The sequence below is a fragment of the Melospiza melodia genome, chromosome 6 (assembly GCF_035770615.1).
Source record: "Melospiza melodia melodia isolate bMelMel2 chromosome 6, bMelMel2.pri, whole genome shotgun sequence".
NCBI classification, from domain to species: domain Eukaryota; kingdom Metazoa; phylum Chordata; class Aves; order Passeriformes; family Passerellidae; genus Melospiza; species Melospiza melodia.
Window position 1 is genome coordinate 60,178,144 of NC_086199.1, and position 13,088 is coordinate 60,191,231.

At 37.4% G+C, this 13,088-nt stretch overlaps 1 protein-coding gene across 1 annotated transcript in view; it reads left to right on the plus strand.

Annotated features, from left to right (window-relative positions):
• OTOG (otogelin) overlaps nt 1-13,088 on the plus strand; it is a 94,169-nt gene that overhangs the window by 33,586 nt on the left and 47,495 nt on the right. The window contains exon 24 of the mRNA XM_063158571.1: nt 9,542-9,649. Within this exon, the coding sequence (XP_063014641.1) occupies nt 9,542-9,649 (108 nt within the window). The remainder of the gene's footprint in view (nt 1-9,541; nt 9,650-13,088) is intronic.

Genomic DNA, 13,088 nt, shown 5'->3' on the forward strand with positions numbered 1-13,088 from the left:
TTTGAGATCTCAAAGGCTGAGCATCAAGCTTGTGAAGGCTTACCCCATGGTACTGGCTGTTAAAGTGATAATAAATGCTAAACCAAGAGACAAGTGGAGTTAAATACTTCATAGTAATGTGATCAAAAAACAAGAATGGAGAAAAGGCATTGAAATTATTTTATTCAGTCTGTTCTGTTACAATAGAATTATGTTTATCTAGATTTTTTTTCAAATATCTTACATCTTATTTCAATATTTGGCTGAGGGAGATAAGTTTATTCATTCATAGGCATAATTTTTAGTATTTTTTCCCTCATAAGAATCTCTTAAGTCTTGGGGATTTATGCTGATAATATACAGATGAGCTGTTGTGGAATCAAGCACTCTATTGTTGAGAGAATTTTAATTATAAAAATTACAATACTGTGTTTAAGTTATGTTAGTCTTGATGGAATTTAATTTGTTAAGCACATGGCCTGAAGTTTTTTGGTGTTATAACTCTGAAATAATTTATACTGTTGAAATAGCTCAGCTGAAGTCTGTGCACTCATACTGAGGGATGTGTAGATATTTCCATCTCATGATAAAATATTGCTGCTCGGGATTTTGGTATTTTACTTTAATATTCAGAAACATGTCATGTGAGATGGTTGATATGAAATGGAACCTGTAATTAATGGAACTCAGAGTATGGTACCATATTGAAAAGCGCTTAGGTAGACTGTGGAATTAACTGGAGGCACATATTTTCAGAATTGCACAAATTCACCCCCTTGGACCAGGCTGGATAGTTCAAGGCTACCTTCAGCAGCACTATATGGCTGGCAGTTCAGATCATATAAAAAGTTTATTCTCTGCTATTTTGCTGTGCATAACCTCTGAGCTTGTCATCTCTACTGCTTCCTGGTGGAATTTAGGTCTAGAGTGTAAATAATTACTTTTTTTAGCATCGGAAGACTCACTGTCAAGCGTTGGTGACCCCAAAACTCTGATCATACAGTTTTATGGTTGTAAGAGGCAAAGTGTTATGATTTCCTAGGGACAAAAATAAAAACTAAGATGATTTGTCTTTATTGTAATTTTAACAAACTGTATTCTTTTCTACAGTGTATTGCCTGTAGAGTTACTAGAACAAAATTATTTGCTTTTGTTTTGTTGGTTGTTTTGTTTGTTTGGGTTGGTTTTTTTTTGAGAATGTGCAAAGAGACTTTTTTGTGTTTCAGGACTTTACCCTTGGTGCTGCTGAAGGCAGAACTTTGAAACAGTGATGTAAGCCTAAGGTTTGAATTAGGAATGTCAGTATGTACTGATGAAGTAGAAATTTAAGTCACTTACAAACTTGTCAAAACTGGTATCTTTTAAATATTCAGCTCTAGTGGTCCTATATTGCTTACATATTTGTTTTTATTTGAGGTTGCTTTAGGAAAAATTAGGATGATCCTAAAGGTGTGTAGTTTTCTGGTGTGCTTTTGGAAAAGTGAGAGACTCATGCTATGTATTAACTATGCAGACTTTTTTTTAATTTAGATAATGAATCCTACTTGTTTAGCAATTTTAGTAAGAGATGCATTTGATAGAAGTTGGGTATGAAGAGCCCTGATGTTTTAAGTCAGTCACTGAATTCACCCTACAATTATTCATGCTGCAGATTCAGCAACTTAGAGCCAGTACAGCACAGTAATGAAAAGTTTTTAATTAAATTTTTGGAGGAGAAAAATGGGTGGAATACCATCACCTTTGTACAATACCTCATCCTGTGTTCATGTCTTCTCAAGCAGTGCAGGATTCAAAAGCACTGGGAATTTATGCAACTTGGAAATCCCTTTTCTGGGCTATCAGTTCTTAGTGGTGAAATAGAAAACTGAGGTAACATTGTCCACTTTAAAAGGGTAAAACAGTCATGGGATTTCTTTGATCTTAACATTAGTCTTTTACCTGAAATAATAAGCTTCATTCCTTTATTCATGCTTTTGTTCCTGTTTGAGATCTTGCATCAGTTTATCTTGATTCATTACATGTAAGCTAAGCTGATTTAAGTAGCAATGAAATCAGTTTAATGTGTTTGATTAGTTGATTTAGGTAAAATAATTTTAAAAGTGAGTGAAGTAAAGCAAGTATGTCCCAACTAAGAAACCTGTTTGTAGGAATGTTGATAGCTGCAATTTTTTGAGGCAGAAGTACCTTCCTGATCTGTTTAGTGGGGTGGTTATTCTGCAGTGATACCCGGAAAGGTACTTAACAAAAGGAACCTCTTTTCACAGAACAGATGTTAATATTTTGAGGGGGCAATATTTTTGTTTTGCAGTCCATTTTTCTAGCATCTGAAAGCTGAAATATTCTTTCAAATACTTCACTACTTCTAGAATTCCTTCTTTTTTTGCGCTTACAGTGGGGCTGTGCTTCATTCATTTTCCTCTACAGCCGGTAAATCAGATGCAAGTAACCATGCCTAAGTAAATATTTAAATTTACAGGAGATCATTCTGCAGCTTACAGTTTTTATGGTACAAAAATTGATTATGTACTTTACATCTACTTTAGAAGCTGTTGAAATCAGACATTAATTCTCCTCGAACTCACTTCCTAATATTGATTCACCGTACTTTGCCTGATATATTAAGTAATCTTTAAGACTTTATTTGTATTTTTTCTTACTGGTTTTCATCTGTCACCATTTAAAGGGAAACGTTTTATATTTATATGTTGCATTTCAAAAAGATAAGTAATACACTTTCAGTCCATATTTTTTCAAGTACAATATTTGAATTACATTTTCTGCTTCAGAATTTCTATGAATCAAACTATTTTTCCTCCTTGACTATACCAAATGTGCATGATTTGATATGGAGACAGGATCCTTAGACTGCAGAAGAAACAAGGAGAAAAGACAGTAAAGGAAGAAGAGGGGAATAGACAGTAGTACCTTCCTACATTTGTGGGTGCTGTGTGGGATGTTTGCTCCAAATGGGCCTATGCTGGTTTGTGCTTGTCCTCTTCCATTGGTTTTCCCTGGTCTCCAGTCAGACCAGCAATGATCTCCAAAACAGCCTCTATTCCTTGTGGCTTACAGCCTGTTCTTAGTGTTGCTGTCAAGACAAGCAGTCACTTTCCTGAAGGAATTACTTGTGTTTTCCCACTTCCCTCTTTGACAAGATTTTACCTTTTGACTGCAGCATGAGTTGGATTTAACTGATCTGTATTTTGTGGCATGTGCAGCATAAAACTAGTGCTATATTTGCAATAGAAATAGTTTTGTGAGGGTATTACATTGGTTGGAGTTAATTAGCTTAGAGGTACTTTCCAACCTAAGTGGTTTTATGATTCTAACAAGAGCCCTGTCAGATTTTTGAATTCAGTTGCTTTCATGTGGACTGACTCAGATTGTTTAATGACATACATTAGTATTTATTTTGGATCATGTTATCCATTCCTATTTCCATTAGCTGAAATATTTAGCAATTTCTATGTTTATTTCATAGTAATTCCATCTTGCTGCAAAAACAAGGCTCACCAGCCTCAAAATATGAATAATAAATACAAATGGGAATGAGTGTAGATCAATTAGAGGGGTGTAGGATTCTTCAGAGAGACTTGGAAAGGCTGGACATATGGACAGAATCAAACGGGATGAGCTTCAATAAGTCCAAGTGCCGAGTATTGCACTTCGGCCATAATAATCCCCTGTACCGATACAAGCTGGGGACGGAATGGCTGGATAGTGCCCAGGTGGAAAGGGACCTGGGGGTGCTGGTTGACAGTCGATTGAATATGAGCCAGCAGTGTGCCCAGGTAGCCAAGAGGGCCAATGCCATCCTGGCCAGTATCAGAAATGGAGTGGCCAGCAGGAGCAGGGAGGTCATTCTTCCCCTGTACTCGGCACTGGTGAGGCCTCACTTAGAGTATTGCATCCAGTTCTGGGCCCCTCACTTCAGGAGGGACGTCGAGTTACTTGAGCGTGTCCAGAGGAGAGCAACGAAACTAATAAAGGGCTTGGAACACAAGCCATATGAAGAGCGACTGAGGGAGCTGGGGTTGTTCAGCCTGGAGAAAAGGAGACTAAGGGGTGACCTCATCACTCTCTACAACTTCCTGAAGGGTGGCTGTAGTGAGCTGGGGGTCGGCCTCTTTCTCCGGGCGACAACGGATAGAACAAGAGGACACAGTCTCAAGTTGCGTCAAGGTAGATGTAAGTTAGAAGTAAGAAGAAAATACTTCACAGAAAGAGTGGTCAGAAACTGGAATCATTTACCCAGTGAGGTGGTGGAGGCATCATCCCTTGAAGAATTTAAAAAAAGACTAGATGTGGCACTTGCTGCCATGATCTAGTTGAACAGTTAGAACATCGGCTGGACTAGATGATCTTATAGGTCTCTTCCAGTCTTGAAATTCTGTGATTCTGTGATTCTGTGATTCTGTGAAATTCTGAGAATTATGTCAATAGCTTAAAATACATATCGTCCCAAATGCAATTAGTCATGTTTTTGCTTCTGTTACATCTGCCTATTATATCTTCATAATTTTTGCCTTTTTATGTTTTTGTTCCTTCTGTAAAGCTATGTTAAACCAACCACTAAACAATAAACCTAGATCAAGCAGTCTCTGCTAACTTTGCAGTATTTTGAAACTTCATTTTCAAAATTTTCATGACTTTTATTTGAACTCTAAATCATAGCCAAACTTCTCTTCCTAATCATGTTCATAAAACTGCCTCTAATTTTCTCCTTGTTTTGGTGACTTTTTAAAAACTTCCTCTCAATATCAGTACTGCAAGGGAATAAAAAGTTAATTCTCAGCTGGGTGCCATCAGTGGTTATCTGTACATCCAGGTCACTTAATTTCTCACTGTTCAGCAACATCCAATACCCAACTCAATATTTTATTTAGTGTGAACAGACTGATCTTGAAAATAAAGCAACACCACTTTAGAATAACTAAGAACATAATGTGCTCCATAATTCCAAGTGTGTATTTATTTTTTATGGCCTGTAGGTGTTTGAATCTCAAGAACACAATGCAACTGTATTGAAGTTTTCTTTTTTCCTTGCACCAAATGTTTAATTGTTTATAACTGTGGGCCACTTTTTAAGCAAAATGCCTGAAATTTTTTTTCTTAGGACTGTTTTTGTTTTTCCTAAATGTACATTTCTCCCACCTCCACACTCTGGAGATAATTTATTATTTATGACAGAAGAATGTCTTTTGTGCTAAAAACTTGACTTCACTGAAATTGAGGAAATTTAATAGAATTAGAATTTTTTGGCTTTCCCTTTTTTTCATCAGTTATTGCTCCCATAAAATAGATTAATGAAGAGTTAGTGAATTCAAAGCTGTAATATCCTGTAATTATAATGAAGTTTTGTAGCTAATGAATATAATGCCAGATTTTCCTTCTAAATCTTTCTCAGTTATCATTGTATTTCTGTGGTATGTATCAAGTGACACATAACAAGCTGAGATGCGTTCTTGGAAGGTTTTATTTATAAAAAGAAAACTCATAACTTTCTAATTTTCACAAAGAAAACAATGTTGTTGTCTTATAAATGGGCCTATGGACAAACAACCATATTAATGAAGAATTAAGATGGGAAGAATACAGATGAGTTTCAAATATTTTTAGAAAACTACTCTTTATTAATGTAATTACATTTACCATGTTATGTCTTAAAATAAATCTCCTTAGATTAAATAAAAATACTGTGCTTTTGGTGTGTGTTTAGTATAATTTTTCAGAAGACCTACTGCTCCTCAGTATAAACTCGGAATTTACTGTTATTATCAGTCTGAAAATAGAACCTGTTTTCTGTCCAAGCCTCACTCTTCTGGATGGCCCTGCTGCTGTTATCTAGCTAAGTATTTTTAATCTTCTTGTTTAGGCCGGGCTTTGGAGAGGCCTGTTGAGATTTCATGTTTTTCAGGCAATTCTCTTAAAAGGACTGCATCAGTGTTCCTGTGTTTGGGTGTTTCAGGAGCCAATATTTACCCACACTAGATTTTATGCTGGTTTCTACTTCTGATGGCAATAGACACAGCGTGCTAAAAGTGCAGGAGCTCGTTTCCAAAGAAAACCTCTATTGCAGTGCCCTTGCAAGACAATCCAGATCTTTCCCATCCTTTTCTGCTTTGCAGACTTGCAAATTTCCTTAATATATTTTTGAATTCCTTGCTTTCTATTGCAATTCTTACAAATCTTCTTGGTTTCCCACTTTCTAATCTATACCAGCTGCAAATAAATCTCTATTTTTTTCCCTGTATTTGTGTTAATTGACAGTAAAACTTCACCAGTATCATTCAGATTCTGGAGCACCTTTTCACATGACCTTCTGCTTTCTGCCTTGTTTTTAAGGGAAATATTGAAGTGTGTCACTTAGTTCAAAGGAAGATTTCCATTATGTTCAGAGTTAATTTCTAAAATGCTCGTGGCAGAGCTAGCTGCAGGAAGGTTTCCAATCCAGGGTGAAGCTTCAAAAGAAACTCTCGGTTAAAGCATCAAAATAATGTGTTAACCTGGAAAGATGGAAGGGTACAGTGAGAATAATGAAAACCTTCCAAGCATTCTACAAAATTACTTAATATTTTGGTATAATAAACCAGGGGAAAGAGGAAGAGATTTTAAGAAGCTCCTCAAACAAAAAAGACAATAGCCAGAATATATTAACTCTCCTTGTCTAGATAGTGAGTGAACCCTAAGGAAGGCATTATCCACTACAGTAATTTTACTAATGTTGGATTTTCTCTCAAAATTTACCTTGTTTTCTGATTAGACAAGTCAAATACCCCCTGCTGATTATTTTGTTCATTTTTTGCTTCCCTTAAAGCTTAAATTACAGACCTTTGTAGGATGATCTGTGAAACCTTCAGTGAGTAAATTTAATGTTGCAGCAAAAGTACTTGTGGGTGCATAAATCAGTTGATGGTAGGCTTTTGCAGAAGAAAGGGGGAGGAGCTTGTGCAAGACACAGACTGTTGAAGACTGCTCTGTTGGAACCTGGGAGAGTGATTTTTTTAAAAATATTTTTATTGTTTTGGTTCAGATTTGTTATTTTTGCAGAAATAGTGTGTGAGTCACAGGTGACATTACTTCTAATGATGCCTTTACCAAGATCATTTATATACTTCTGTGTGTGTGAATGCAGAAAGCTCAAGATAATAATGAGATAATAAAGAAAGTGAATGATCAGCAGGGTGAAGTGGGATAGTCATCCTTGTGTCTTTGCAGTTCCATTGTAGGCTGGACAGTAAGTATAGGTGTCAAGAAAAATGTCTGATACTTCAAAGAGGAGCTGTGCAAGGCCTCTCTGTAGAGTATTTGTGGTGAATTCTTAGATCATTGAAATCTATCCATTTGCTTGGCTTTACAAGAGAGAAAGCTGTTATCACTTTTTTTTTTTTTTAATCCAGTGTAATAACATGAGGAAAAACCTGTATTTAGCGTTACCTTGTCAGTGTGATCTCTTTGTGTCTGAATGTGCCCTGTTCAGTTCTGAGCAGCTTTAAACCAGTGGGAATTTCAGTCTCACAGTTGATTGTCTCCAAGTGACACAATGCTTGAAATAAGTATGGATTACAAACACTTCACCTACCCTGGAGGAAAATTACAGTTTTTCAGTTTTAATGGGGGAGGAGGGTTTATGGTGTTCTCCATGTTCCCATTAATAAGCCTCACAGAGATGTAAATTTCTGTCTGATACATAACACACTGAAGAAGAGTCTTAGTCAAATACGAATTACTAATTTGTACAATGTAATTTGTAAAATACAAATTACCAGCTCATTAATATGAGCTAATAGAATTTCCTGTGATAAATTCAATGATGAAATGTTTCCTTTTGGATAGCAGGGAAACAAAACATTGTTACCCTGTTTGTCATGCATGTGCCTCACACTTACCACTTTTTATCCATAGTGCCATATCTTGCCCAAATGAGAGTGCTAAACATCGGGAGCAATGAATCTGTTAGGAACACAGAAAAACCTGTGCAAAATTTTTATTACTACAGAGGCGTACTGGGATTCCAAACAAACTTACCTTGAAGAAAAAAATAAATTATTTGCCCAAAAGTACCATTTGAAGAGACTGTTTATTTGTCAATACAAGTACATTTCAGGCATTAGAAACAAGGATAATCCTAGACTGCATGGTGGCTGTAAGGAATCCTTTCACTATGGAACTGGCATGGTAGCTGCTCTGGATTCTTGTGTTGTAGGGGTTGGGGCAGGATCAAAACAACTTTGGAGCTGCAGCAGTTGGAGTGAAGGACACTGCTGCAGCTTGTCAGGAGTTCAAGTTTCACAGCTTTCCTTTGAGAGATGGATTTGTCATCACAGCTGTTCTATCTGTTATTGGACCCTCAGGTCCCATAGTGATATTGCTTTGCTTATCCAATACCATGGCAGTATTTGTGATAAAGTGAATTGGTTTTTGGGAGAAATGCAACTTTCCTGGGCTCAGTGAAATGATAGATTATTTAATAAAATAAATCAGTGCTTCTGGTGTATTTCATGACCTTTATTTGTAGAATCTGCTTGAGTTCTCTCTTTGTCTCTTTTTCTAATTTCAGATTTTCTGAATATTATCAAAAAGCCTCAAATATATTACTTTAAGTTAGGACTGGTTGCTTTAGTTAGTCTTTCTGGGCAAGAATTCCTCTGTTACTTTCCTATAACAAGTATCTTTTTCACTTTCTTTTTTCTTAAGTAGTTTTCCATTTTTATCTGCCTGTCTAGGAGTTCTGTATAAACACCAATTCACAGCATTAGTCAAACTGTAAATAGCTATGCATATGGTTCGCTATGATATAATGAAAATCTCCTTTAAAGACTGTGAGGATACTTCTGCCACTAAAATAAAGTATATTTGTAATTGCTTTCCTGTAGATGCCTGTAATATTTCTGCTTGCATAAGGGTGCAGAAATAGATATTAATACAATAATTACATGTAGCCAGGATAGCTCTTTTGATATTAAATTATTTATGGAGCAAGAGGTGTAACTACAGCTATAGAAAAACTGGAGTAAAATAAAACTCTTATAATTCAATGAAAGGAAAGAATAGGAGGGCAAGAAGAAATCCTCTTAAAAAACCTTAGACTAAATATGCCCTGATTTTGGAGAGTAAGAGTGCATACCACTAGAACAAAGGGCTGTGATGGCTCCGACATCTCACGGATTATCTCTTGGCTTGAGTCAAATGCAGTTTATTTGGCTGAGTTACGAGAAATTTGGTGAAATTTAGAGAATTTCTAGAAATTTATAGTTTCTCTGACCTTAAAATTTGTGTATTCATGAGTCAGTCTTAGAGGGTTAGTGATTAAAAGGTTTGTGCCCAAAGTGCTAGCATCTAATAAAGATAAAATATTCAGGTATATGTGAAAGGAAGATACCAAATTGCTCACACACAATTATTAACAAAATGGTGGCTTTTCAGTTTCAAAAGACTTTAAATATTATTTGTGTCTCAATAACAAAATAGGCAGTAACTTTCAAGTTTAGGAAAATATTTTTGTGTCTGGATACCAGCTGTGCTGCTGCTGAATGAGTATTTGTTTTGTTTTTTTTTATAGTCTTGTGAAACATGGGGATATGTGCTTGGATGCAGATGAATGTCCATGCTCATGGAAAGGAAAGGAATATTTTCCAGGTGACAAAGTCATTTCTGCCTGCCATACATGGTAAGTGGGTATCTATTTGAGTTCATTTTAGTTGTGTATTTGTAGGTTGATTATTTTTCCTTCATGTGTTTTGATCATAAATTTCACAGCCGATTATCTACTTTGACTTCATTTTTACAGTTGTTCAAAGAACTATCAAAACTGGTTCAGGCTTTGTTTTTTCAAAGTGCTTTACATAACAAAATAATGGTGATTTGGCATCTTTTTAGTCTTTAAAAATCTTGATTTAGAGCTTTTATTTTCTTGGTTATTTTCAAGGTCATGGCTAGAATTCCTAAAGTACAGGTAAAATCCCTTAACTATTACACCTGAGTGACATTTTGGAAAGCTTTTTACTTATTCATTTTCACATTTAGCACTGAATCTGAGCTGTCTAGAGACCAGAATGTAGCTCTGTGTCCTTAAATCTGCATCCAGGACTATGTTAAACTAAGGGGAGAACTGAGCAAAGAAACTGACAGATGGGTCACTGATTTTGCGTGTGTGGATAACTGATGAATCAATCAGGGTTCAGAGGGAGAATTCCAATAGGAAAGGGTTGATAGGATCATTTAAACATACGCAGACACCGATTCCTTTTTCCTTTTGCTATCCAGCATTGTAAATGCAGCACACACCCTGCTAGGTTTCCTCGAGCACTCTCAGTAGGATGTGCTTTGCTGCCATTTTAATAAGCTTCACAGGAGCGTAAAAATACACCCCACCTACCTGATGCTGAAACAAGCTCATTTAATGGTGGTCTCTGGCCAAGGCTGAATGTTGCAGGCTGGCACTAAGCAGTGCTGTTTGTCTTACCAGAGCCTCAGAAACACCAGCTGTACTGCCAAGCACGTGATGCTGTGGTAGAGGTGTAGCCTCCAGGTTCCCAGCAGAGCAGCTCCCTGTTTTTGTGCCCTCCTTGTAGATTTCCAGGAGCATTTAACTGGTGTCCCCTGCTGCTCCTGGCCCTACAGCTCAGGGTAGCCCGGCCCAGGGAAGGCTCATCCCATCAGCACCAGGCTCTGCCTTGTCTGGATGTCGTGCCCCCTGCAGCCTTGTGCTGACTGCCTTCCTCTGCCTCTCGTCAGGTCCTCAGTAGCTGCTCTAGAAGAGATTTGTAGCCCTTTGGTGGACTGGTGAAGCGACTTACAAGGCATCTCCACTGGGCAGGCAGGTAAAGCGACCCGGGTTGTTCACCCCTTGTTTCCAAAGGCCTCTCCATTTGGACCTGGTGTGGGATTGCTTGCATCAGGGAGAATTAATTTATCCCATCTAACCTGTATGAGACTTCACCAAAGGCAGCAGCAATGCAGGCAGACAGACACTGGATATTTAGCCTTTTCTTTTTTTTTTCTTTCCCTGAGGCCAGGCTCATTAATTCATGCAAATCGTTAATGTTGTCAGGAGTTTTGTAGTCTTCCATATCCAGAAGCAGAGACAGATTAAGTGATATTGGCTTTTAGACAACCTGTTGTTCACAAATGGAGGGGAGCTTGCGAGAAGCTCTGCGTGATACAAAGCATATAAAATCTGAGTTTGCTGAGAGGATGTGCAAGGGTGTATTAGATGTGTTAAGGAGAAGGTGCAAAGCATGAGAGTGCTTCTGTACAAACAAACACACTTAGGCACTCATAGAAGTCATCCTATAGTGGGGCTGGTGCATTGAATTGGTGTGTGTTGACAATAAATATCTTACTCATACTTGGTGTAGTATTACCAACCTAAGTGTTGATATGATTTATGTATTGAATGATGACATGATGAACAAACTAACTTCATAAGTTGGCAAAACTACCTGTGAACTGGCAGGAGCTTTCAACCCAATCTGTGGGGTCTGACTGACCTGTGGCTCTAGGTTTCCCAAATTTTGTTTTCAGTGCAAGCATCTGAAATATTTAGCATGTAGTGGCAACATTAAACACAAAATGTTCTAATGCTGAGGCTATCAGAGCAATGTTTTGATGAGGTGCTGTGCCAGGTAAGATGGGCTTCTGCAAGTAGATGTGCTGGTCTGCTGTCATCATGCTGAGTCCATTGAGCAACTCCTGGTCACTCTCTGTGGGCTGCTGAATTGGGTTTCTTGTATTCTTTAACAAATACTTCTTGGAAATACGCTGTATAAAAAGCTATTGGAAGTTTAGAAGATTCTGATAGCTCAGCTTTTCCAGGTAGGGCTCTCTAGATTCTGATAACTAAATGTTAGTTCACTTAGTATGAAATATGCCTGGTGTAGAGGACTTCAAAGACATTGTATACCTCTTAATCCCTTCCTTCTGTCTGTCAGTGTGTTCCTGAATAAAAAGAAAGGGATCTCCCTGGGCTCTACATGCTAAGCAATGTTTCTGCACATTGGAGACCCTTAAGGTATCAGCGTATGGAGATTTGAATAGGCCATGAGTGAAACTAAAACCTAATGTCTCAGGAGAACATGAGAAGCAGCATTTATTCTTCCAATCCAAACAATTTTTTCTGTTTGCCTCTCTTTCCATCAGCTTGATGAGGTTCCTTCCTTTGCTGCTATTCTGAAGTGACTGCAGTTAGCAAGTCCTGCTGCTATTTCCTTGTGCTTTGGTACAGCAAACACTTCTCACGTGTATTTTTAACTTATTTTAGCCATCTGCTTAGTGTATTGATACATGTAGAGAGGCAAAATGCAAGCAGTGGAACAAATCAGTGATGGAAAAAGGAGGGTCTAGGAAAACATGGACAGTAGCTCCATGTAGGTGCAAGTTAATTGCTAAGGGAACTGGAGGAAACCTGATGCTACCCGTAGCTGGAGCTGCCTAGGTTTACTATATATTTGCTGCCTTTCTGAAAAAAGTGGTGTACTGGCACTGTGATAGAAATATGAAGGGAAAAGTTACGCTGTTAAAAATTTATACTGAGGGAAAACTTCCTATTACCTGCTACTTCATTATATGAGGGACAAATTTTGGAGATTTATCCAGTATTTCTGTAAGTCACGTTAAGACTTTAGCTGTAATATATTCAGCATTCATTTAATGAGTAAATTAAAAGTAGGTTTTTTTAAAAGTAAACTTAGGCATGTGCCAAAGTTATATCACATGCTGTATTTAGTTTAACCTATATTTATAAAGAGACCCATACTAAAGCTATGCCAAGGCATCAGCTTTGCTGTCTTTATCAAGGAAAATTTGTGTCTGGGTCATTTGGGAACACAGTAATGATGTTGCAATGATTGCTCATGGATACAGGAAATGAAATTCTATCCATTATTTATAAAACTCTTATCTCTGAAAATGTTATTTAGATGGCAAGATTTTGCCAGGCCGGCAACTATTTACAGACATGAACAGAATGGGACAATCCGAATCAGTGTCGTGCTGTTTATTTCACACATCAGTCTCAGTACACTGTTAGGACAATGGAGACAGTATGTTCATAGCTCTCTGATTCAAATGGAATGCCAAGGAAATGTCACATTACAGGGTAGCATAAA